The following is a 26756-nucleotide window of genomic DNA, read 5'->3' as shown; positions in this document are numbered from 1 at the left end:
ATGCCATGGTCTGGAAAACAATATGTAAACAGGACTCAACATCACCACAATAACAGCTAACCCCTATAAATGACATAAAATTGCTTTATTTTTCACTTTTGATTTTGAGAAATTTCATACCTACACATTTGAAAGAGCACATTCATGTGCTTCACCCTGAGTTGTTAGTTATTGGCCAGTTATTCAGCATTTTGCCAAGTTTGCACTCTGTACACACACACACACACACACACACACACCCACACACACACCCCAACCATATACTTCTCACCTTGAGTGAGAGCTTTATTTATGCTAGGCAAAAGTTGCTGTACCTCTCAGATGTACATCCCCGGCCCCCACACCCATTCTTTCTTCTCCTGAATCATTTGACAGCAATTTGCTTAATCATAACATTTTTATCCCTAAATATTTCTGTTGTCTTCTATAAACCTAACATACCAAGAATATATATACTCTTTTTTTGGTACTGAAGAGTGGACCCCTATCAGTGAGCTACATCCATGGCCTAAAAAAAAAAAAAATCTAATATTGATGCAATACTTCTCTCTCAAATACAGTCCATCTTCAGTTTACTCAGTTGTCCCAAATAATGTCTTACTTAATTTTCTCCCAGTTCTGGACTCATCTTGGGCGACAATAATGTATTGATAATGTATGCACTTGCGATGACATTTCGTGAGGAGGCACAGATGGTCCGTTTCTACCATTTTTATCGGTACTAAATTTGATCACAGTGTCACTGTCACATATTTGTGCTGTAAAGTCTTCCCTGTCTCTTTATCTGCCCTCCAACAGATTTTTCATCCAGTAATTTTAATATACCTGAGAATATTCCCTGAATGTGTTGGGACACTGGGGCCTGTAAAATGGCCATTTTCTAATTGTTTATCTGTTCTGTTTTGGAAGGCAGTCTCTGAAGGGCTCCCTGCTTCTTTTATGTGAAATGTCACCATGATTGATGAATTCATTTATTCAGTGTGTTATAATTATTACCATCATTAAATTTTTAGAATTATGCTCCAATTGTCCTGAATTTGGCCAGTGTGAAGCCCCATAAGCTGGCTCCCCCTCAATTGGCCCACTTCCTTACCTTCAGGCACAACAGCGGCTTCAAGGACCAACTTATATTTCCCTGCCCAGATCTGGAATCACTCATTTCTTTACAAAGCCTTTTATAGACAATTGCGTTTCTCCATAATGTAATGATACCACTACTGTGCCTGGCTTACAGATAATAATGTGATCAACAGACCTAAAAAGTTCAAGTAGGACACAGATTTTTGAGACTTTAGAGTAAATCCTGTTAAATGTGTACAGTAACTCTTATATTTAAAACCTTTGACATCTATATGCTTAAAAAATAAGCCGGGCGGTGGTGGCGCACGCCTTTAATCCCAGCACTCGGGAGGCAGAGCCAGGCGGATCTCTGTGAGTTCGAGGCCAGCCTGGGCTACCAAGTGAGTTCCAGGAGAGGCACAAAGCTACACAGAGAAACCCTGTCTCGAAAAACCAAAAAAAAAAAATAAATAAATAAAAAAAATAAACAGCAAAAGTCCAGGCCACCACTGGATATGGTGGCCAATCTCAGTACATGGGAGGAGGACACAGGAGGATGGGGAGCTCAGACTAGCTTTGGCGATGCAGCAAGTTTGAGGCCAGCCTGGGTTACTAAGCCCTTGACTAAGAATGTATGGCCCAGGGATGTGGCTCAGGTGATAGACGTGCCCAGCATGCATGATGCTCCGGGTTTGATCTGTAGCCCTGCATGAGACTGGGCACTATGATGCAGACCTGTAGATGCTCCGGGTTTGATCTGTAGCCCTGCATGAGACTGGGCACTATGATGCAGACCTGTAATACCAGCACCTGGGAGGTAGATGTTCAAGGTCACCAGCTATACTGGATGTTCAAGGCCAGACTTGACTATGTCAGACCCTATCTTGAAATAAAAACAAAGACCTCAGATGCAGTGTATAGTTGAGAAAAATGCTACAGTCCTGATATGAAAGTCACCAGGAGAAACCAATAAAAAGTTCTCATTTTACAAGCATCCTCTATGCTCACGTTTAGAACTCTAAGTAGTATAGGAAGACCTGAATACTGTTTTATTTTATATGTATGGGTGTTGGGTGTTTTGCTTGTGTCTGTAAACCGCTTGCATGCCTGCTGCCTATGGAGGCCAGAAGAGAGCATCAGATCATCTGGAACTGGAGTTACAGGTGGTTGTGAGTCACTGTGTGGGTACTGGGAAGGGGACCCAGGTCTTCTGGAAGAGCAGCCAGTGCTCTTAACCCCTCAGCCATCTCACCAACTCCAGAATTTTTAAAGATCTAAGTGTGTATTCTTCCTTCACTGGGTGATATATCAAGATGTAGCCCAGGTGTAAAGCCCACAGACACAAGTCCCTGGGTTCAATCCCAGCACTGCAGGATGAATGAAAAGCAATTATATGTGTGTAATACTCGTAATATTACAAAGTGTGTAAAATCCATACTTATAGAATCTACAGGTCTATACTTATGTCCTATAAATTATACCATCGATTTCATGTTCCTGCCGCCATCTCCTTTGTTCTATGAGTTGTTACCCATTAGCAGGCCACCTGCCATCCTTTGACTTCTAGACTTTGGGCCCTCAAACACTTCCTTCTACCTCAGCTGGAGAGTCCCCAACTCACTTTTTAACAAATGTTTATGTGCGTGTATGGGTGTCTCGGTGCTTGTTCATGTGCATGCCGGTGCCCATGGAGTCCAGAAGAGGGTGTCAGATCCCCTGGAGCTGGAGTTACAGGTGGTTATAAGCCACCCTACATGGGTGCTGGGAACCAAACCCTGGTTCTCTGCAAGAGCATCCAGTGCTCTTAACCACTGGGTCATCTCTCCAGCCCCTCACGCATTAAAAAATTATACTTGCTTGCTTATTTGTATATGTGTATTGTGAGGGCACACCTATGCCATGGTGCTAAAGGAGGTCAGTGGAAAACTCAGGAGGGTTGGTTTTCTCCTTCCACCATGTGGATTTCAGGGATCAAACTCAGGTTATTAGACTTGGCGGCAAGCATCTTTGCTCACTGAGTCATCTCACTGGCCCCTGTATTGCTCATTTGAACTCTGACTGCACCTGCTACTGGTTCCGGCTGCTACTGATTCCCACTTACATCTAATTCTGGGAGACTCTAGACTTGTCTCCAGCAAGCTTTGTTTCTCTTCTTGCTCACTTTGGATTTATTGCTGTTTTGGTTGATCTTCATACGGTCAGAGCAACCTTCTTCCCATGGTGTTTTCTCCTTTTCTGGGTATCTTCCTGGTTTTCCGCCTTTGCCCCCCAAGTGCTTCTAGAGTGCCAGCCTGCTCTTCTCTCTGTAGGAGATGCCACTCTTCACTCAGAGCATCTACCACTGAAATGCTCAGTCTGACTTCCAAGTCTTTACCTCTTAAATACAAACACATCTCACATGCAATGCATCCCAAACATCATTCTTCCCACTTCCTAAGTGACGCTGCTCTCTCCTGTAGTCAGACTTTCCTTTGGGCCACCAGCTCACACAAAAAAAATCAAAACAGAGACTTATTAATTATAAAAGCTCGACCTTAGTTTAGGCTTGTTCCTAACTAGTTCTCATAACTTTAACTTGTATTTTTATGTCTGTGTTCTGTCATGTGGCTCGGTCACCTTTACTCTGAATCCCCATCCTGCTTCCTCTGTGTCTGGCGGGCAACTCCACCTTTCTTCTTCTCTGAGTCCTCTCTGTCCCCAGTAGTCCTGTCTAACCTCTTCCTGCCTAGCTATTGGCCATTCAGCTCTTAATTAAACCAATCACAGTGACATATCTTCACACAGTGTAAAGGAATATTCCGCAACACTCTCCCAAGTAGCTCAAGGCAGATACCTGCCAGTATCATGTTTGGTTCCTGCTTCTCTCTTCTCTCCCGTATCCAAGTCGCCAGCAAGACTACTGTAAATCCCTTGACAATACATCCGTGACTAACTTCTGTTTTCTCTTTCCACAGTTCCACTCCAGTGTGGTCACTGTCCCTTCTTTCCCAGGTCAATGTAATCTTCCTTTTTATGATTGTGAAGTTTGAGCATTCCCAATATTATTGTTTTATTATTGTTTGTCTTATATGTTTGTTTGTTTCTAGATAGAATCTCACTATGTGGACCTAGTTGGTCTAGAACTATGTAGACCAGGCTGGCATTGAACTTATAGAGATCTGCCTGCTTCTGTCTCCTCAGTGCTGATCCTCCTATAGGCATGCACCCCACACCTGGCACTTCGACCTTGTTTTTTTTTTTTTTATTTTGCAATACAATTCAGTTCTACATATCAGCCACGGATTCCCTTGTTCTCCCCCCCCTCCAGCCCCTCTCACCTCTCCCCCAGCCCACCCCCCATTCCCACCTCCTCCAGGGCAAAGCCTCCCCCGAGGACTGAGATCAACCTGGTAGACTCAGTCCAGGTAGGCCCAGTCCCCTCCTCCCAGGCCCAGCCAAGCGACCCTGCATAGGCCCCAGGTTTCAAACAGCCAACTCATGCAATGCAATGAGCACAGGATTCGGTCCCACTGCCTGGATGCCTCCCAAACAGATCAAGCCAATCAACTGTCTCACCCATTCAGAGGGCCTGATCCAGTTGGGGACCCCTCAGCCATTGGTTCATAGTTCATGTGTTTCCATTCGTTTGGCTATTTGTCCCTGTGCTTTATCCAACCTTGGTGTCAACAATTCTCACTCATATAAACCCTCCTCATTCTCGATAATTGGACTCCCAGAGATCCACCCGGGGCCTAGCCATGGATCTCTGCATCCAGATTCCTCAGTAGTTGGATGAGGTTTCTAGCACAACAATTAGGGTGTTTGGCCATCCCATCACCAGAGTAGATCAGTTTGGGCTGTCTCTTGACCATTGCCAGCAGTCTGTTGTGGGGGTATCTTTGTGGATTTCTGTGGGCCTCTCTAGCACTTTGCTTCTTCCTATTCTCATGTGGTCTTCATTTACCATGGTCTCCTATTCCTTGTTCTCCCTCTCTGTTCTGGATCCAGCTGGGATCTCCCGCTCCCCCAAGCTCTCTTTCCCTCAACCCTCGCCCTTCATTATCCCCACTCATGTCCAGGTTGTTCATGTAGATCTCTTCCATTTCTCTGTCATTGGGCGATCCCTGTGTCTTTCTTGGGGTCCTGTTTTCCAGGTAGCCTCCCTGGTGATGTGAGTAGCAGTCCAGTCATCCTTGTTCCACATCTAGTATCCTGCTATGAGTGAGTACATACCATGTTTGTCTTTCTGAGTCTGGGTTACCTCACTCAGGATGATTTTTTCTAGATCCATCCATTTGCCTGCAAACCTCATGATGTCATTGTTTTTCTCTGCTGAGTAGTATTCCATTGTGTATATGTACCACATTTTGTTTATCCATTCTTCAGTTGAAGGGCATCTAGGTTGTTTCCATGTTCTGGCTATTACAAACAATGCTGATATGAACATAGCTGAACAAGTGCTCTTGTGGTGTGGTTGAGCATTCCTTGGGTATATGCCCAAGAGTGGTATAGCTGGATCTTGGGGGAGATGGATTCCCAATTTTCTAAGAAAGCGCCATATTGATTTCCAAAGTGGTTGTACAAGCTTGCATTCCCACCAGCAGTGGAGGAGAGTTCCCCTAGCTCCACATCCTCTCCAGCATAAGGTGTCTTCAGTGTTTTTGATCTTAGCCATTCTGACAGGCATAAGGTGGTATCTCAGAGTTATTTTGATTTGCATTTCCCTGATGATTAGGGATGTTGAGCAATTCCTTAAATGTCTTTCAGCCAGCCGGGTGGTGGTGGCGCACGCCTTTAATCCCAGCACTCGGGAGGCAGAGACAGGCGGATCTCTGTGAGTTCGAGGCCAGCCTGGGCTACCAAGTGAGTCCCAGGAAAGGCGCAAAGCTACACAGAGAAACCCTGTCTCGAAAAACAAACAAACAAAAAAAATGTCTTTCAGCCATTTGAGTTTCCTCTGTTGAGAATTCTCTGTTTAGTTCTATAGGCCATTTCTTAATTGGACTGTTGGGCATTTTGATGTCTAATTTCTTGAGTTCCTTATATATTCTGGATATCAGTCCTCTGTCAGATGTGGGGTTGGTGAAGATCTTTTCCCATTCTGTAGGCTGTCGCTTTGCCTTGTTGACCGTATCCTTTGCTCTACAAAAGCTTCTCAGTTTCAAAAGGTCCCATTGATTGATTGTTTCTCTCAGTGTCTGTGCTACTGGTGTTCTATTTAGGAAGTGATCTCCTATGCCAATGCGTTCAAGACTACTTCCTACTTTCTCTTCTAGCAGGTTCAGAGTAGCTGGATTTATGTTGAGGTCCTTGATCCACTTGGACTTAAGTTTTGTGCACGGTGATAGATATGGATCTATTTGCAGCCTTCTACATGTTGATATCCAGTTATGCCAGCACCATTTGTTGAAGATGCTTTCTTTTTTCCATTGTGCACTTTTGGCTTCTTTGTTAAAAATTATATGTTCATAGGTGTGCGGATTAATGTCAGGGTCATCAATTCGATTCCATTGGTCCACATTCGACCTTGTTTTTGAGACACAGTTTCTCTTATCATTTCTGCCTGAGCTATTATACACACCAGCTTCCTGCCCACTCTCCTGACTGTGCCTTCCAGCTCCTTGTGGTAGTGCTGAGACCAGGATTACAGACATGAGCCACGTCTGACTTTTTCATGTGAGTTTAGGTTTTGAACTTAGGGCATTAGAGTTGTGTAGCAAATGCTGACCCGGTGAGCCATGTTCTCAGCTTCTTCTATACTATTCTGAGTGACTGAGTGAGACAGGCAGTCCTGGAAGGAGAAACCTGGAGACCCGTGGATTCTGAGTGATCACTCTTGGCTATTACCTAAAGAGACAGGTAGAATTATCCAAGTGAGAGGTGATAGTGGTGGGAACTGTAATGGGGAGACAGCAAGACATACTTGGATTCTAGGTCCATTTTAAAGGTAACATTAAAAGGCTTTGAATGAGGCTTGTCAGAGAAATGAATGCCTTGAAGGACAGACAAACACAATCCAACTTTCTGGTCTAAGCAAACTGGAGGATGGAGTGTCAATTATTGACTGGGGGAAGATATGGAAAGTGATGGGTCTGGGGAAATTAGTAACAGGGGCTATTGCTGGCCTTGGCCTTGGCCTCCTGCGTGGACTTGCAGCCGAAGGGAACAGTTCCCAGACACCGACTGCTCTGTCTCAAGCCCTGCTTGCTTCCTCTAAAACCCTGCCTGGGGATTCCCTGCAGCCCAGGGACTCAGTCAGCAGGGTTGTACTGGGACCTGGCTCCTCCCCGTCCCCGGGAGCCCTCCCCCAGTGAGGGATGGCATGGGAGCTCCTGGGTAAGTAGCCTAGCTGCCCTTTTATGGGCGATTCTGAGAGGCCTACAAGATTCCTCAGAGGATACCACCAGACTTAGCTGCAATGTTCCCCGGGGTTACCTACTTTCTAAAACTCCTTTTCTTCCTTTGCATTTTATTCCCTTTATTTCTTCACAAGTGAGTGAAGACATGATAACCTCCCAGAGAAGCTACATTGTTTGCTTGTTTGTTTGTTTGTTTTGTTATTTTGACACAGGGTTTCTCAGTGTAGCCCTGGCTGTCCTGGAACTCACTCTACACCAGGCTGACCTCAAACTCAGAGATCTGCCTGCCTCTGCTTGTAGATGTAATTCTAAACGGTCTTACTAAATAAGAAACACAGAGCCAAATAAAGAGTTATAAAAGCCCAGAGATCAGAGCAGTAGCCAAGAGCTAAGACCACCTTATCTTACCACTCGATGCCATCCTTCCCCTGAGAGAGAGACCTTCTTCCTGTGTCCTGTCTTTTTATTGCCTTTCTGTTCTGCCTTCTCATTGGCTCTAAACCCAACCACAGGATTTCCTTGTCACTGCCTGTCTATACAGACCTCCAGGTCTCTATGGTTTGTACTGAGATTAAAGGTTCAGGTCACTGCTGGCTGTGTCCTTGAACACACAGAGACTTTGCCTGACGTGTGATCGGATTAAGGGCGTGTGCCACCACCGCCAGGACTTCTGCTAAATGGCTTTCTCTTAGCTCTGACCCCCAGGCAACTTTATTTATTAACATACAAATAAAATCACACTTCAGCACAAATAAAATATCACCATATCTGCTTCCTGAGTGTTGGGATTAAAGGGTACCACGGCCTGGCCAGCACATACTCTTAATCACTACTCAAGCTTGTTTTTGTTTTTTTGAGACAGAAATTGACTCTATAGCCCAGGCTGTCTTGGAACTCACAAAGGAATTTAGGCTCAACTCAATTGGATGATTCTACTGAAGCCTTGCCTGGGCTGACTCGGTGGCTACAAGAACCTGGCTGCTTGATTCTGATGGATGGTTTAAGATGACCCCTGATAGTAGATAGAGACTATGATCTCAGCTGGCCGCTTTAAGAGCCCTCAGATGAGATGCTCATCTACTCCCACAACCTCTTCCTCTTTCTGGGATTCTGCACACACATCAGGGTGGCAATCCAAGGAGTTTCATGAGGCCTAAAGTCAAGTTCCACGGAGCCACTTTTCACCAAAGTCAGGGGGCTAGACCAGATTCAAAGGGTGACACAGAGATCCCACTACTTCGTGGGAGGAAGGCCAGTGTCTCATTGCCAAGGTGTGGGCACACACAAAGGGAAGAACACTGAAGCCATCTTTGCAAAGAATCCAACGAATCTCTTCCATGTCCCCAGACTGCCACTGCTCTCTTTGAGTCACTGCTTTGGGGGATCCAGAGCTGGGGTGGACGAGAACCAAACCAGCACAAACAAGTTGAGTTTGCGATGCTTAGTGGAGAAGTCGAGGTGGAGGGTTTTGTTTTGTTCTGTTTTATGAGACAGTTTCCTGACACCCAGGCTGGCCTTGAATTGCTGATCCTCCTGCTTCTGCCTCCCCAGTGCTGGGGTTTCGGGCACGCACCACCATTCCTAGTAAAGTGGAGATCCTGAATCGGCAGGTAGATACACTAGTCTGAAATAAAGAACAGTGGTCTGGGCTGTAAAGTCGCTTAGTGTGTGTACTGAAGTGATGGGTCTGTGTGAGCAGGGAAGGAATGTGTGCAGTGAGAGAAGATGCTAGAAGACGTAGTCGTGAGCCACCAGGTCCATGTCAAGAGGAAGTAGGCCAGAAAAGGACACAGACGAGGCCACCAATAATGTTCTAGGGTGACAGAGGACCAAGGAATGAATATTTCCAAGAAGGGTGACAAGCTGTGACAGAGAGGAACGGTCCACATTCTCTCCATGCAAAGGACCCACGTCACTGTTGCCAGTATGCCAACACTGTATTTTCACTTCTTTTTTTCCATCCTTCCTTTCTTTCTTTTCTTCTTCTGGTTTTTGTTTGTTTGTTTTTGTTTTTGTTTTTTTTTCCAAAACAGGGATTTGCTGTTTATCCCCAGCTGTCCTGAAACTCACTCACCCCAGCTGGCCTCGAACTCAGAAATCTGGCTTCCTCTGCCTCCAAAGTACTGGCATTAAAGGTGTGTACCAGCACACCCAGCTAGATTAAACCTTGTTAATATTTGCATTTAAAGGGAATAAGGGCTGGAGAGATAGCTTAATAGGTAACAGTATCCATGTAACTTGCTCACAACCACCTGTAACTCTGGACACACAAGTGGCATGTACACATAAATATAAAGAAGTAAAATGAGACAGGATCTCCCTATGTAGACCAGGCTGACCTGGAATTCACTCTGTAGACCAGGCTGGCCTCGAATTCACAGAGATCCACCTGCCTCTTCCTCCTGAATGCTGGGATTAAAGGTGTGTGCCACCATGCCTGGTCAAAGAATAGTGTGGGGGTGGGGAGGGCCTGGAGGTGGTGGTGCATGCCTTTAATCCCAGCACTTAGAAGACAGAGGCAGTCAGATCTCTGTGAGTTCAAGGCCAGCCTGGTCTACAGAGTGAGTTCCAGGACAGCCAGGGTCTCAAAAAACCAGAACAAACAAATAAAACAAAACAAAGCAAAAAAAAAGTGAGACAGTTTCCTGTCTTCCTGGCTCTTAGATATTGGCAGACAGCAGATGGACCATGTCCTGGCACCAATCCTTCACCAAAATGCCTGAATCACATCCCAAATAAATGCCAGTACTCAAGCCAACCTTGGGTCAGCTTTGGGAGAGTCCAGGTCAAGACAGGTTCTGAATCCAACTCGAAGGTTTAGCTGTACGGGGCTCACAGTTAGCAGCGGGTTCTTCACAGCCACCCTCCCCGCGCTTTGCACAGGGTCAGTGTCTGAGTGTGTAATCCTGCCCATATAAGATGCCCACATTCCTGTTCCCAGTTTCAAGTAGTGAGAGAAGAGGCACACAGACAGAAACATCTCACCACGTCCAGACGTTGTGTGACGTATGCGACACACATGACCGACAAGCCGTGCAATCGACCCGAAGCCCATTTACTGTGCAGCTTTCTCTTTCCTACTTACATTCTCAAGTTGAGATTCCAACATTGTCAAGAGTGGGCTTGCTTAATTTTGTCTCTCTGGGCCTTCGTGGTTTCATTAGCTTGCGTACCTTCAGGAGGACCGCTAATGCTTCTACTTCAGTCAGCAAGCTCCCCTGAAGAGAGGACACTGCCTCCTCGTCTAGATTAATCCCACAACTTTACAAAATTGGACTTCCACAAAGGATGCGACAATCATCGGAGATAATTTGGGCAGCAATTACATCTGACAGATGGGAGATTCGATTCTTTCAAATAGTCATGGAAAGCAAAATTGCTTTCATGTGAAAAAAAACAACACACACATAACTTGAGCTTTTAGTATCAGTTACTCATAACACCTTCCATTCCCTAGACTCACTTCTAAATAAGAAAGGTCACTCTGCATGAAAACTGATCGCTCAGAATTAGTCTAAAACTTTCAGGCCCGTGAATTCTTTATTTGATTTGGAAGCAGCGCTAAGCCCGCCTCCCTCGATGTTTAAAGAGCATTGACCAGGACAGTGACAGAAGAGCGGGGTCCCTTCTGCTGCTGTCACAGCTGATGACTGCTTATTGCAAAGTAACTCCAGATCCTTAGGCTAAAGCTAAAAATACGAGAGTCTGTGGTGACTGAGTAGTGATGGCTCTAGAAAGAATGGTCGCAACATCTGCACCCTGAGGGAGGCTTGGTACCCTGTGATTTCTCACTCCTGAGCCTGTTTTCTCGGAGTGTCTCCACAGTGCTGAATACTTCTTTCTTGAGAACATATCAATTTTAGAAAACTGACTGAGTAATTTGATAAAGAGTCTAGTGAATAGTGATGTAAACAAACTAGTGGCATTGATTGGAAATGACACCTAGAGATAAAACAATGACATTGGGGTTCTGACATTACTCCCAAACGGCCTCCATGGCGAATCTATACATCCAAGTGTTCAGGGGCCACAGCAGCATCCCTGGCAGCTTTAACACCACATGGGATGGACTGCTACTGGGCACCATACACAGTGATTGTCCAGTAAACACTGGTGAAATGAAACCAATAAATGTGTGCATTCACAATGCAACTTATTGAAAGTGCCTGCTGAAGGGAGACTGGCCCCCCCGAGCATGCACCTGCTGAGGGACACTGGCCCCCCGAGCATGCACCTGCTGAGGGACACTGGCCACCCGAGCATGCGCCTGCTGAGGGGCACTGGCCCCCCGAGCATGCACCTGCTGAGGGACACTGGCCACCCGAGCATGCGCCTGCTGAGGGGCACTGGCCCCCCGAGCATGCACCTGCTGAGGGACACTGGCCACCTGAGCATGCGGCTGTGGCAGGCCTTGCCCTTCTCCCCATTCCCTCTGTCTTGCTAAAAAGTGTTAGATGACATTCCTAAAGCTAGCCACCAAGGTCTATTCCCTTATTTGGCCAATCTCTCCTCCTAAAGTCGACTGGAGCTCATGGAGGGACTGGTCCTGTGGAATGACAGCTGCAGGATCTCCATGACTTGGAGCAATGGCAGGATATCCGTGAGGAGTTTCCATGAGGGTCCAGAGGTGATGGAGTGCCAGAGGCCTCGAACCAGACCAATGACTCACTGCAATGAACATTTTGTGGGTGGGGCTGATTGGACAAAAGAGTGTACTGTGTGACACACCTCAGCACTCAATGCCACTAGGGTGAATGAAGAGGTGCTGGAGAGATGGAGGAGTGAGGTGGGCTTTTTGTTTTTAATTTTTTTTTTGAGGGAGAGGAGGGAGAGATGAACCCCTTTTAATGACATGCACCAAGAGTGACTGGGAAGGATGAAAAGAAAATGCTGGGCCGACCCTTGAGTGGTCCCATGAACTTAGGAACGTTTGGAGTCCCACGACAACTGAAGGGTTTCTGAGCAAGGTCACTGGAGCTGTGAGTGCGTGAGGTTGATGGAGGTTGGCAAGCTGGAGGTGGAGAGAGTCTGAGGATGAGGAGAGAGTTACAGGCAGACAGCATGCTTACCTGCTCTAGAGCTTAGGGGAGCAGGAACCGGCAAAGAAAGAAATCCCCCTGTATCGTTCTCCTAATACAATTGGGTACTTCTCTGGGAGCCATAGCAGCGACCTGGGGTGAAGGAGTTTTCAAATTGCCTGTTTATATACCCCTCACCCTGCGCCTCGAGTCATAAGCCTAACCCGTCCACACGGGATATAGCCATGTCAAAGGCCTTTGCCTGGGCTGTCACTGGAAGCGGATTCTAGAGCAGAGGCTCGCTCGGTTTCCGCCCCCACCCCGCCCACCTCCATCCCCAGTCTGATAGGTGCAGACTGCAAGATATATCACAGCTTCCGCAAGGTCACAAAACCCACTTCTCCCCAGTCCACATGGCACCGCATTCGTCAGCCCTCGGCAGCAGGAGGGGAGTCGCCTCCAAGCCCGAAATATGATTTCCATGGTTGCAGAACAGGTTTGACTCCTTAGCGAAGTGTTCACCTGCACTTGTTTTTACCTCCAGCAGGTGGCGGTAAATAAGTACCCAAAATGGCAGAGAACACCTCTCCTCCAGAAGCTTTAGAAGGGAAAGAATATTTAACGATTTTAATTAAATGCCAACCTTTAAAAATTTAAATTTTGTTTAAATCATCATAAAATGAGAGTCATAAAAAAGCTCCTAAAGCTTCAAACAATTAAGACAGAAGTAGATATCCTAATTTTTAAAATAAAAATAAAATCCTTAATTGAGCCGGGTGTTTGATTTTTTTTTTTTTTTATATTAGAAGTTGATGCCACTGATAGGGCCAATGGTGAAACAGACCAAATAGTCTTCAGAGGGTCCCAGGAGACAAGTGCAGGGCACCAGGACAGCGACCCATCTGAAACCAAGGGTCTTCCCATTTCTCCCAAAGCCAGCTTGTCATAGCCCAGGTGGGTTCTCCCAGGCAGTAGGAGAGGCTGTGCCATACGAGGAGGCCAGCACAGGCAACTGGTTCTCTTGGTACCTAAGCCCAGACACCCGGACACAGCAGTGTGTGTGGACACCATGGACAGGGATGGTTAAGCCCTGGTCTTGAGTCTTTGTTTCCTAATAAAAGTGCAAGGAAGATTTTGTGCTGGAATGCTCACGTATGATGTGTCCATCGATGCCAGCATGTCTCCGGTGCCTTCTCTTGCAGACCCTCGGCTTGTATGTTTGAGCAGTCTGTCCTCATATGGCACTGGGTATCTGCCTGAGCCCACGGCAGAAAAATAGGTTTAGAGTTTGCTCAAGACTAGTGTCAGGCATTTACACTGTAGCCTCTCTTGGAGTGAAAACTGTATGGATAAAACAAACATCCTCCAGCAGCAGGAGTACAAAGAAAACCATGGTCCGTTTTCTTGTGGAACGTCATTGGATTTGATGCAAGAGCTAAGACATCTACAACTTTCACTTTCCTGGGTTTGCTCTTAGATGAGGTTGTCCCTACATTATCTGAGCTGGCCTTGAACTTGTGGCTCAAGCAATCTTGCCTAAATCTGAGTAGCTGGGACTGCAGGCTTAGCCCCTATTCCTGGTCTGATTTCTCTGTTTTACCTATGGCACCATCAGTAGTTTAGATGGTTTGTAAAACTGACTCCAGCTTTTTCCTCCCTACACGTCTACGGAAAAATGCAGGTTTGCTTAATGCATGCGTGTGTGTGTGTGTGTGTGTGTGTGTGTGTGTGTGTGTGTGTGTGCTGCATGCATGTGAGCATGTGGGGCAGAGCCAGAGAAGTAGGCTGTCTTTCTATCACCAGTCACCTTATTGCCCAAGACAGGGTCTTACTGGACTGGAAGCTCAGTGTTTTGGCTGGGCTGGCTGGCCAGTGAACTCCTTAGGCCTGGTCAGGCACATGTATCCTTGACTAGCTTTTTATGTGGATGCTAGAGATTTACACTCAGGTCCCCATGCTTGAACAGAAAGCACTCTTAATCACTAAGCCACTCCCCAACCCCAAGTTCTTATCATTTATACAAAACAACAATGTACCACGATTTCATAACACCTTCTGTTTGTAAGAAAAATCTTCTATTTTTGGTTTACATAACTGAAAATTTGAGGAAATCTGTCTCTCGCTCTCCTTCTCCCTCCCTTTCCTCCCCCAGTGTCTTTGCGTTTCTTACCAATAATCAAGAGGGTGCAGATACAGTTCAGTGGCAGGCAGCCTTTCTGCCCTGTACAAGCTTTGACTTTAAGCCAGAAATGATAACAAGAATTATGATGATGACGATGATGATGATAACGTTAAGTCAAGGAAATGAATAGTAAGGCAATTTTACCGATTCACAGTGTTCATGCACCTGGTATGAGATGGGCTTACAGTGTTTGGGTAACTGAACTAGAAAAGACGCAGAAACCGAGGAAGGGATTACTTGTTATCATTTGTTATCGCCTGTATCTCAGATAACCCCAGCAAGCGCTAGAGAACAGAGAGAGTAACAAACACCCAAGTGTCTTCAGACACACACCAGTGCCTCCTGAAACCGTCCACCTCCACGGTGAAAGAGCTGAGCAGCCTGTCAGCAGATCCTCCCTTGAGTGTGGCTACGGTTGGGTTTGTTAGGAACTATGAGGACTCAGCTTATCCTTTAGTCACCCAAGGGGCTAAATTTCATAAGTTTTCACTGATAATCCTAGCATCTAAAAATAATACAAAATCTTTATTTTTTGTTTGTTTCTTTAGAGACAAAGTCTTACTATGTAGCTTTGGCAGGCCTGAATAAACTATGGAGACTAGGCTGGCCTTGAACTCACAGACTAAATTATTAATATTTTTGTATTAAAAAATCTAAAATATAGCTGGGTGGTGGTGGCAGTGCACTCCTTTAATTCTAGCACTTGGGAGGCAGAGGCAGGTGGATCTTTGAGTTCAAGGCCAGCCTGGTCTACATAGTAAGTTCCAGGACAGCCAGGGCTACTAAAGAAACCCTGTTTCCCAACAAACAAACAAAAACCAAAAAAAAAACCCAACATAAATATAATATACAATGTGACACTTTAGAAAGATCATGTCATGTAAACTAAAACAATCCTATGATCTTTAATAAAAACGGAAAAGCCATAGCTGTCTATTTCCATATATTTCCTGGAATATTGTGTTGTGATTTTTGTCTCATTATGCAGCCATGACTGGCTTGGAACTCACCATGGCGATCAGGCTGGCCTCAAACCCACAGAAATCTGGCAGCCTCTGCCTCCCAGTGCTGGGATTAGAGGTGTGCATCACCACGCCCAGCTTGGCCTTCTTCATTAACTTGTAGACTTTGACTCACATATGGAATTCTATTATAACTTGATTTTTCCACTGAACAATTTATCCTAGGCATCTTTCCAGTCATTCTAGTGTTCACGCGTATACATAGATGCATGAGTGTGTTTACCTGTGTGTTGATTTCTAATTTTAATTATATTTTATTTTATGTGTGTGAGTCTTTTGCTTTGTATGTATGTTTATGCATTACATGTGTGCCTGGTGCCTGTGGAGGCTGGAAGAGGGCATTGGATCCCCTGGGACAGGTTACAGGTGGTTGTAAACCACCATGCTCAAATTCAGGTCCTCTGGAAGAGCAGCCAGTGCTCCTAACCACTGAGCCATCTTTCCAGCTCTGATTTTTGAAATGGGATTTCACTATGCACCCCAGGCTTGTTTGGAACTCATGATCCTTCTGCTACAGCTTCCCAAGTGCTGAGATTACTGGCATGTTCCTCCATGCCTGTCACCCACCTATTCTTTTAACAAATGCTATATTTATGGGTGTTTGCATTGTTTTCAATATTTTGCCATTATCAACAATGCCCTTGTTACAATCAGTCTATGTGAGTCTATTAAATGGATAACAGAATTTATTAAGATATAAACTGAGGAAATACTCTAACGAATACAGAACGGAGTAGACAGCTGGAAGTTGTCCTCTGATCTGACCCGAGCGAATCCACCTCTAAGGCAGGAGCAGGGAACAGGGGCATGTGACCCTTCCCCCTTCTCTTATAAGAAGTCACCTACAAGGGCAGGAAGCACCGCCTCCTTCGGGGCCCTACAGCCTAAGGTCATGGGTGGAGCAAATACCACTACATGCCGTACTAAACATACTATACATATGTCTTTGTACCCTTGAGTGGTTATTTCATATTGATTATTTGAACAGTAAAAGTAGAAGTAAAAATTGGTGGATCAAATAGTATGCTTAGATTTTAAAAAATTATTTATTTATTTTTATTTTATGTGCATTGGTGTTTTGTCTATACGTATGACTGTGTGAGGGTGTCAGATCTTAGAGTTACAAACAGCTGTGAATTGCCATGTGGGTGTTGGGAATTGAACCTCGGTTCTCTGGAAGAGCAGCCAATATTCTTAACCTCTGAGCCATCTCTCCAGCCCCTGAGTGCTTACATTTTGACAAGCATTGCCAAGTAGTCCCCTGAGGAGGTCAGACCACTCTCTGCTCTTATATAAACACTCTTGAGGGTAAGAACGTTTTTTAGACTTCTGTCAAGTTGGCACCCTTTTCTAAATGAAGTCCTCTTCAGAATATAAATGTAAAGCAAAAAGGAGCTTTGTTGTAGTGGAATCTGGTACAGGGTGGGACACCATTAACTTGGCCCATGTGGCACTTCCCTTAACCCCTGCGGCATCTTCAGTGTGGCTTCCTGGAGCACAATTCAATATAGGCAGTTCCCTTTTTTTCCTAACATAATGTACTCTTAAGTATATTTGACTGGTAGGGCAGTGGTGGCAAACATCTTTGATCCCAGCACTTTGGAGGCAGAGACAGGCAGTTCTGTGAGTTTGAGGCCAGCCTGGTCTACAGAGTGAGTTCCAGGACAGCCAGAGCTACACAAAAAACAAAAAAAAACCAAACAAACAAACCAAATCAAACCAAAAATTATTGTGAAATTTCCAAGTACATCTCTATTTCAGTCACAGTTTTCAGGAATTTAGTCCTAGCATTTTATTTTTAAAATTTAATTAACTGATTTATGTTTATGCATATGTGCATTTGCCTGCATGTATGTTTGTGTGCCATATGTGTGCCTGGTGTGAGAAGAGGGCCTTGGATCCTGTAATTGGTCTTTCTTTGGACTGCCAGTTTCCAAATAATGACAGGGAGACTTCTTATTAAGTATGAAAGCTTGGCCTTAGCTTACATTCGTTCCCAACTAAGTCTTTTTTAAAATTTATCTATTTTTATTTTATGCACATTGGTAGTTTGCATATGCATCTGTGTGAGGATGTCAGATCATCTGGAACTGGAGTTACAGACAGTTATGAGCTGCCATGTGGATGCTGGGAATTGAACCTGGGTCCTCCGGAAGAGCAGCCAGTGGTCCTAACCACTGATTCATCTCTCCAGCCCTCCTCCAACTATTATAACTTACACTAACCTGTTTACATTGATCTAGATTCTGCCACATAGATTGTTTCCCCTTCTCCATACTGTCTGTCCAACTTGCTCCACGTCTCCCTTGCTTAAATCCCGCATGCCTCAGATTCTTCCAGAGTTCCTCTCCCCGGAATCCTGCCTAGTCTCTTCTGCCTAGCTGTTGGCCATTCTGCTCTGTATTAAACCAATCAGAAGGAGCCTTAGGCAGAGACACACCTTCATAGTGTACAAAAAAATTATCCCACAACAGATTCCCTGGAAATGAATTGGAAATACAGAGGGTTGTGAGCTGCCACCTGGGTGCTGGGAATTGAACCCAGGTCCCCTGGAAGGGCAGCCAGTGCTCCTAACTGCTGAGCCGTCTCTCCAGCCTTGTCAAGCACTCCAGATGTGCTGTTTCATTGGTTTCTTTTCGCTTCTAGTAAAGCTGGCTGTGGCTGGATTCTGCCCCTCTTGGGCAGCTGACTGCAGAAAGAGGAAATCTGTATCAATAGTGCCAGAACCCTCACTTCGTCCCCCTCACTGTTATAAGAAAGGGGCAAATACAACAAAACATTTAAACCATCCACAAAAATAGTGAATGACACACCAAATGCCGCCAAAGAACAGAACCTCAGAGCTTCGCTCTATCACCATCCTGTGGTTTAAAAACATTTCCTTAGCATGTATATGTGTGTCTGAGTGTGAGAGTGTGGTATCAAGTGTGTGAAATGCCCGGGGAGGTCAGAAGAGGGCATCAGATCCCCTAAAAGTGGAGTTAAAGGTGGTTGTAGGCCACCATGTGGGAGCTGGGAACGGAACCCGGGTTTTCTGCAAGAGCAGTAAGTGCTCTTAGTCACTGAGCCATGACTCTAACCACCACACTTTAAACCATTAATGCATTAGCTAATATAAGCCTGAACGGGATGAGAGGAGGCTGATATGTGACTATGTAAATAAATACAAGGGCACATAGTCCATGGTGACACATTCCTTTAATCTCAAGAACTTGGCCTGCAGGTGCAGGAGGAGTTCAAGACTGGCCTGGGCTGCACAGCAAGACCAGTCTGAAAAAGAGGTGTGTGAAAGTAGACAAAATTAGAAGCCTACCTATATACAGCACTGCAGTTGACGACTCCGTCCAGTGGTTTACTGGTGTCTTCTCTTTTTTCTCCTTAGTCATTTATCAGACGTTAACAGGTCTTTCTCCACCCTCCAAGGTAAACAATGAAAGCAGAATGCACGAGTTAAAAAATACATAAGCCGGGCGGTAGTGGCGCACGCCTTTAATCCCAGCACTTGGGAGGCAGAGGCAGGCAGATCTCCAAGTTTGATGCCAGCCTGGGCTACAGATCCAATTCCAGGACAGCCAGGGATACAGAGAGGAACTCTGTCTCGAAAAACAAACAACCAACCAACCCCCAAACAGAAATAATAATTTGGACTAATAAATCTCAGAATCCAGATACTCTTCACAGGGTCTCATCTATGTAAGCTACATTAAGATTTCTCTGGATGGAGGCCTCTGAGTACCAGTGCTCCTGGAGACAGTGAGTCTCACTCTCTCTCCACCTTTATCCTGTTTTTGGGTTTTTTTGTTGTTTTGTTTTCCCACTGAAATCAATCAAGGCTGATTTCAAGGTTGCATCACGTAGGCATAATTAGGCTTATTGTTTTGAGCCAATAGGCATATTCCCTCTTTGTATAATAGTGTACCGCTTCTTAGAAGCACCCAGAGACCCTGGTTCTTAGAGACAAGGGCGGAACACGGACAACGACCGAGAGGAGCAGACCTTTGGCCTCAATCAGAAGCTCATTGTGAAGGAGGAAAACTGGAATAGGAAAACACACAAAAGAGACTAGAATGTTTTATGCACTGATCCAACAAATGCACAATGTCCCACGAAGCTGAATGCTAGCTGCTACAGGGGTAAAAATGCACCAGCCACCGTGAGTACCCCAAGTTTATCAGCTCACTGGGGAAGCAAGGCCTACCCACCAAAAAACTTCCTGACAATATAAACATGACTAAAATGTGACATGCGTTACCCGGATTACAATTGCTTCAGAAGTTCAATCCCTCGGCTCAACCTGTCTTGTGCCCGACTGTCTGGTCTAGGCCTCTCACGCAGTCAGTCACGTGCCCCGCTGTCCCGGGGTCTCACGCAGGCAGTCACGTGCCCCGCTGTCCCGGGGTCTCACGCAGGCAGTCACGTGCCCCGCTGTCCCGGGGTCTCACGCAGGCAGTCACGTGCCCCGCTGTCCTGGGGTCTCACGCAGGCAGTCACGTGCCCCGCTGTCCGGGCCTCACCAGGCCAAGGCCTTCTCACCTTCTCACTTGCCAACCCCGTTCCAATCCAGAACCCCTTGGTTTTCCCTCCTCTCTCTGGCTCACTCCAGAGCGCAGCGGCCGTCGGCTTTAATGTTGCAGGCTGCTTTTCATCGTGGTCCTGGCGTACATCTCTATATTCCTTTCTACATCCCAACAGACTAAGTCCTTAATCTTTTTTGACTAAATAAATTTACCTAAATGATTAAAATTTAATTTTGCTTTCATCAAAAGGCAAATTAAAGTCCCTGTAATCTCCAATTCTATTAAATTAATACATTGAGCTAAGGGGAATTGCAGAATGGTCTTTGCTTTAGGAGAATACAGATTTCTTTTCTATTATTTGAACAATTTTAATGGAATGATTAAAATTAAATCATGGTTATTCACCAAAAGGGTTTGCTTCTGAGATATGTGTGCATATAATAAGTATTCTTGCAATTCCTGGTCAACATGAAATTTCCATGGAAACAGATCTCACACTGGAGAAGAAAGGAATTGGATTGTGTTTGAACTGCATTTTGTCATCTCCATGGAGCTACTAGCGAGTTCAGGGAAACTGTAATTTAATACCACCTGAATAAGGACATAGTATCTAATGCGTTTTAAAATGGCAGAATCTGCTATTAATTTAAAATTTATAATAATGTGGTGGCAATATAAGGGAACTTTTAATATTTCTTGGCTCACGTTCTAATTTCAGCAAGTACAATGCCTTTTGTCTCTTTGCCAGTGCAGAAAAAGAAAAGAAATGAAAAGTTCAGTGCAGAAAGGATGATATTGCTATATTTAGCTACAGGTAAAGTAATTTGTTCTGGATGTCAATCAACTTTTTTTTTTTAATTTTTACTTATTTTTTTAGATGAAGTCTTACTATGCAGCCCTGGCTAGCCTGGAACTCACTATGTAGACTATGTTCATGGCTAGCCATGAACTCAAAGCGATCCACCAGCCTCTGGCTCCAGAGTGCTGGGATTAAAGGAATGTGCCACCATGCCTAGCCAATATTTATTTTAAAAAATATCTCCAGTCTACATACATTTGTCTTGCAATGAGATGCCAAATAATTTTGATTCCTGATATTATTAACCAAACAAAGACCATTTAAAAAGCATGTCTAGAAAATCTTTTTCACTGACTAACAGTACAGTGAATCTTTTTGTGAGCGCTGTAAAATATACCCAGGTTCTGAAAATCATTAGAAAACCTGTAGGCAGCCGGGTGGTGGTGGTGGCATACGCCTTTAATCCCAGCACTCGGGAGGCAGAGGCAGGCAGATCTCTGTGAGTTTGAGGCCAGCCTGGGCTACAGAGTGAGTTCCAGGACAGGCTCCAAAGCTACACAGAGAAGCCCTGTCTCGAAAAACCAAAAAAAAAAAGAAAGAAAGAAAGAAAACCTGTATGCTGAGAATTCTCCTCTCTATTTGTCTTTGGAATATTAATTTACCTTTGTAGAGAAATGTTCAAGAGCCATCATAAGTACCACTGGATTTTCTTAAGATTTTCATGTATTACATATCAATTGTGGACTTTCATTTTTACATATCAAGGCTGGTCATGATGGCACATGACTTAGCATTCAGAAGGAAGAGGCAGGTAAATCTCTGAGTTCCAGACCAGCCTGGTCTACATAGAAAATCCAATGCCAGCCAGGGCTACATGGTGAGGAATCCCCAAATCCTGTCTCAAAACAACAACAACAACAAAAACCAAATAAATAAAAACAAGCCAACATATCAGACAAAAGGAAAATAATTATAAAATACACACACACACACACACACACACACACACACACTTTTCACTAAAAGGCGCACAAAAACTGCTAAGTACCAAGAGGGCACGTCTCACACTGCTTGCTTCACAATCATAATCAGTACTTGATTATAGTCTTTTTTTGTTTGGTTTTGTTTTTTCAAGACAAGGTTTCTCTGTGTAAGAGCTCTGGCTGTCCAGAAACTCAATTTGTAGACCAGGCTGGCCAAGAACTGACAGAGATCTGCCTGCCTCTCCCTCCCAAGAGCTGGAATTAAAGGTGTGGGATACCACCACCCAGTGGTGGCAGTGGTGGGGGCTGCTGCTTCTTCTTCTTTCTCCCTCTCCCACTCCCACTGCCTCTCCCTCTTTTAGTAAAGCTGAGACCTTTATGCTGAGATCAGTGGCTTCAGAAAGCTGCCCTCAGGCGCCCTCTCCCCATGTACACCTCTCTGCCCACCACGTGCAGCAAATAGACCCTCACTAGAGATCAGCATCTTCATGGTGGACTTCTCAGAACCTTTGTCTGTAAGAAACACATCTCTGAACTTCATAAATTACCCACTTTGTGGTATTCGTTTTTTAGAAACAAAAAATGGACTAAGAAACATTTATTAGCAGGAAATAAATGAATCAGGAGTATACCACCTCCTCTATAAGTCAGTTCTCTATGCCAAAACTCACTTTTCACAAAAGAATCACACCCCTTACTCTGCCAGTGGCAAAAACTGTTAAAAAGTAAAAGGTGACAGACAGCTGCCAATGGAGTATCTTTCATTTAGACGAATTTTAGTCATTTTCTGGAAGTCACACAGCAATGGAAATTTGAATTAGGCTAGGCAGAATGCAGTCGGCTGATAACTCCTTCATCTAGTGTCAGTCTACCAGAATAGCAGAGACTAATTCATAATAAATCATCACAGGTTGATTTATAATATCCAGAAAATCATTTGACTCATGTTCTAGAGCAGTGGTTCTCGACTTTCCTAATGCTGCAACCCTTCAATACTGTTCCTCATGCTGTGGTGACCCCAACCATAAAATCATTTCATTGCTACTTCATAACTAATTTTGCTACTGTTATGAATCATAATGTAAATATCTGATATGCGACCCCCCACAGGTTGAGAACAACAGTTCTAGAGACTGAAAAGGGTTTTCTTGCTCTGCCATACATGACAAAAGACATCCCATGAGACAGCCACAGGGGACTGAACTTTTATAACCAACTCACTGTCTTGATAATGAGTCCACCCCGCCCCGAATGACCAATCTACAATCTAATCACTTAAAAATGTTTGTTCTTGTGCTGCAGGCTGTACCTGGCACCTTCATGCACTACCATTGAGCTACCTCCCTAGCCCTCAAATCACCTAAAAATCCTCATCTCTCAGTATTTTGGCACTGATTTCTAATAGATGAAGTGTGAGGAACACATTCAGACACCAGCCACAGGCTTGCCTTCATGCTCCGCCACTTTCTCTAGTGAGGGAAGAGCTGCCTCCAGGACTCTGATTCTATTTGCACTTGGGATGTTTTGGGCTCCGTATGTATTCAGCTGTTTACCTGGCAGCTATCCCTACAGGAATAAGAGCCCCGCGGGTGGACTTTGTCCCGTCCACTCCCTTCTCAGCTGCCTTGGCTGGCTCTGGTTGGAGTAGCAAGCAGCTCAGAAGCTTGGGATGCTTAAGCACTGACCTTCTCAAGGGCTGTGGGATTTGGTGGGGGGTGGAGGGTGTGTTCCAGGAGCTAGGGACTGGATAGAGAGGTGCACTTCTCTGCTCCTCCCTGTGTCACTCAGCTGATCATTCATATACATTGATTCTCCTAGAACTTCTATAAGGAGAACTAGCCCTTCGTGGAATGGTCTGCCTAGGGACCACGAGAGCTTGTGCATGCTGAATACACACTCTAACACTGAGCAGTATGTAAAACTCTGTGTGTGTGATTCAATAGACAATAGACCCAAGGTCCAAAAGAAGAGTGAGCCTAAAATCCAAAACGTGACAGAGGTAAAAATGAGTAAAAAATACTCAGGCCTGTGCATGCTCTTTAATTAAGCCAATGAGCCTCTTACATCCCTAAAGAATCCGTTACTTTTGGACTCACCCTCCAGCCTTCTCCGTCCTCCTCTGTCCTTAGGCGGGTCCACAGGGACTGTAAGTGCCCACCTGCACACTATCTTTTTTTTCTTTTCTTGCAAGTGCAGTCCTGGAAAGAAATTGGTAAGGAAATGAGGAAGGAGTATTTATTTCTCTGGCTCTCTCTTTGCCACACAGCCATAAGCTGGTTCTTTCCCTGCCAAAAGCTATTGTCCACTTAGTGGCTTCCAGAACTCAGTTCTCTTCAGTGTTTAGCTGCCCCCCCCCCTTTCTTGTGCCTTTGGAAGTTAAAGGTTGAGAATAACTCCGCCCCTCTTCATGTTGTATGAACTACTTCTTTAAATAAACAGCCCCTCCACTGGACTTTCCTTATGTACCAACTTTGAGGGGAGGGTTTCCTGGATGCTGGCAGACACAGATGGTATTGACTTTCTATAAGAAATCCTAGAAACATGTTTCTTGTGTTTGTGTGTCACAATTCAGCTATACAGTAGAGTCATACCACGGAGGCGGGATTTCTTTACAATCAACCTTCTCAATCTCCCAGCACCCCGTACACCTCAAACTCATCATGGAGGCAAACTGCCTTCTCCCTGCCCTTCCTCTCATCCTGGAGATGACCGGAGACTGCAGGCATACTCAGGACCAGTGTGTCTGACTACCAGAAGTTCCAGTGGCTGTATTTTCAACCCCACCTCCCTGCTGTCCACGCCTCTTCCATGGGCTCTTGCAGTGGGATTCCAGACTTTTACAGCCAAGGTTACACTCATGGTCGGTACACAGAAAGGGATGGAGAACGCAGAGTTAACATGGATGGTGCATCTAAGTAACCAGCACAAGTCATTTGCCGAGGCTTTTAATCACCCCGCATAAACTTGAACACAGTGTTTTCAGAACTAAAAGCCTCAGGGTTAATCCTGAAAACAAAAAAGAATATCATTTGATAATCTTCAGACTCTAGCAAAGACTCTGTCAAGAGATTATTTTAATTGTTCAAAATTAAGAATTAAAATCATGGAGTTAATAAATATACGTTGTGAGCATACACTGTCTACCAGTCATTTAAAATATTTAATTCTAAAAACCCTGAATATTTGGTCTTTTACTGATGGCCGAGACTGAGCAAGGCTTACTGCCTCAGGACACACTGTGGAACTGGAATTTGAACGCAGGCTTGTTTTAAAAGCTCACATTATACTGATGTATCTGTATGATGGAATATTGGGAAGCTCTTTGGACAACAAATTTGATGAGTATCAATAAAGAGTAAAATGATCATTAAAATGTAAATGCAGTATAATATTAAACGTACTATTTGGATAAGAAGACAGAGAAAAACTACCTGTAGTCAAAAGATTTCCTGTGTCAGGACAAATCTCTCTCACCCGAAGCCTCTTATAAAATAATCACTCAGAGGCTTAATATTAATTACAAATGGTATGGCCTATGGCTAAGAATTCTTGCTAGCTGTCTCTTTCATCTTAAATTAACCCAGTTTTATTAATCTATATATTGCCACATGGCCGTGGCATTACCTGTCTGCTGGCACGCTGCTCCTTGGGTGGCAGGCTGGCATCTCCTCTGCCTCTGCTTTTCTTCTTCCTGTCTCTTTCTTAGATTTCCTGCCTGGCTATAACCTGACTTGCCGTAGGCCAGAGCAGCTTTATTTATTAATAAAGCAGAGCTTCTTTATTAACCAATCATAGCAACACATATTCACAGTGCACAGAAAGATATCCCACAGTTCTTCCCCTTTTCTGTCTAATCAAAAAGGAAGGTTTTAACTTTAGCATAGTAAAATTACATATAACAAAACAGTTATCAAGCAAGATTACAGCTATATTTTATCATCTATCCTATATTTGTGAGTCTAAAGTTTCATATCTAATTTATCTTTTATCATAACCGAGGAAGCTTCTCCTTGTGTCCTGTAGAATGTCTGGCACTTTCTTTTGTGAAGCAGGAAACTGAAGGACCATTTCACCTTGCAAAGTTCAGTTAATCTTACGGGGATCCTGAGAGAATTCAAGATAATGGTCAAGTCCTGGGAAGACTGTCTATAACCTTTGTTGATAGATACCATCTGACAAGGTTCAGGAGGTCTTGCTTTATCATATCTGATCCATTGTAACCTGGAGCAAATCCATAGCCTCTTGCTTCCTGTGGAAACAAAAGCAGAGCCTCCTTTCCAAAGCAACATATCCTCAGTCCCAAATTTTGAAGTCAAGATACCTTAAAAATAAAATATATATATACATATATATATATGTATATATATATATATATATACATATATATATACATATATATTAGTTTAACTCAGCAGCCTTTACAATCAATGTCTCTCTGCAGTTAAAAATCCCAAAGACGGGCCGGGCGGTGGTGGCGCACGCCTTTAATCCCAGCACTCGGGAGGCAGAGCCAGGCGGATCTCTGTGAGTTCGAGGCCAGCCTGGGCTACCAAGTGAGTCCCAGGAAAGGCGCAAAGCTACACAGAGAAACCCTGTCTCGAAAAACCAAAAAAAAAAAAAAAAAAAAAAAATCCCAAAGACAATATGATAATCTGCAGTATCCAGATTCTTTGTGTAATTTCCATCCTTCTGTGGCTTAACTTTTATATTATTCTTATTGTCTCTTTAAAGACTTTATTTTTAAAACTATTTATTTCTTTATATAACTGTCTATATTCATTTTTCTCTCTCTTCCAAGCCTATATATATTTTTACACACACTGTAAACCATTTAAAGT

General features: G+C 44.4%; 1 protein-coding gene across 1 annotated transcript in view; it reads left to right on the top strand.

Annotated features, from left to right (window-relative positions):
• The first annotated feature begins 13559 nt into the window (after nt 1–13559).
• The window catches only part of LOC128109022 (uncharacterized), a 29229-nt gene continuing 16032 nt past the window's right edge, over nt 13560–26756 (top strand). Inside the window, exon 1 of the mRNA XM_052736026.1 lies at nt 13560–13628. Within this exon, the coding sequence (XP_052591986.1) occupies nt 13560–13628 (69 nt within the window). The remainder of the gene's footprint in view (nt 13629–26756) is intronic.

The sequence above is a fragment of the Peromyscus californicus genome, unplaced genomic scaffold, assembly GCF_007827085.1.
Source record: "Peromyscus californicus insignis strain IS unplaced genomic scaffold, ASM782708v3 Scaffold_13__1_contigs__length_99412109, whole genome shotgun sequence".
NCBI classification, from domain to species: domain Eukaryota; kingdom Metazoa; phylum Chordata; class Mammalia; order Rodentia; family Cricetidae; genus Peromyscus; species Peromyscus californicus.
Note: the sequence above shows the minus strand (reverse complement) of the source record. Positions and strands in the feature narration are given on the sequence as shown.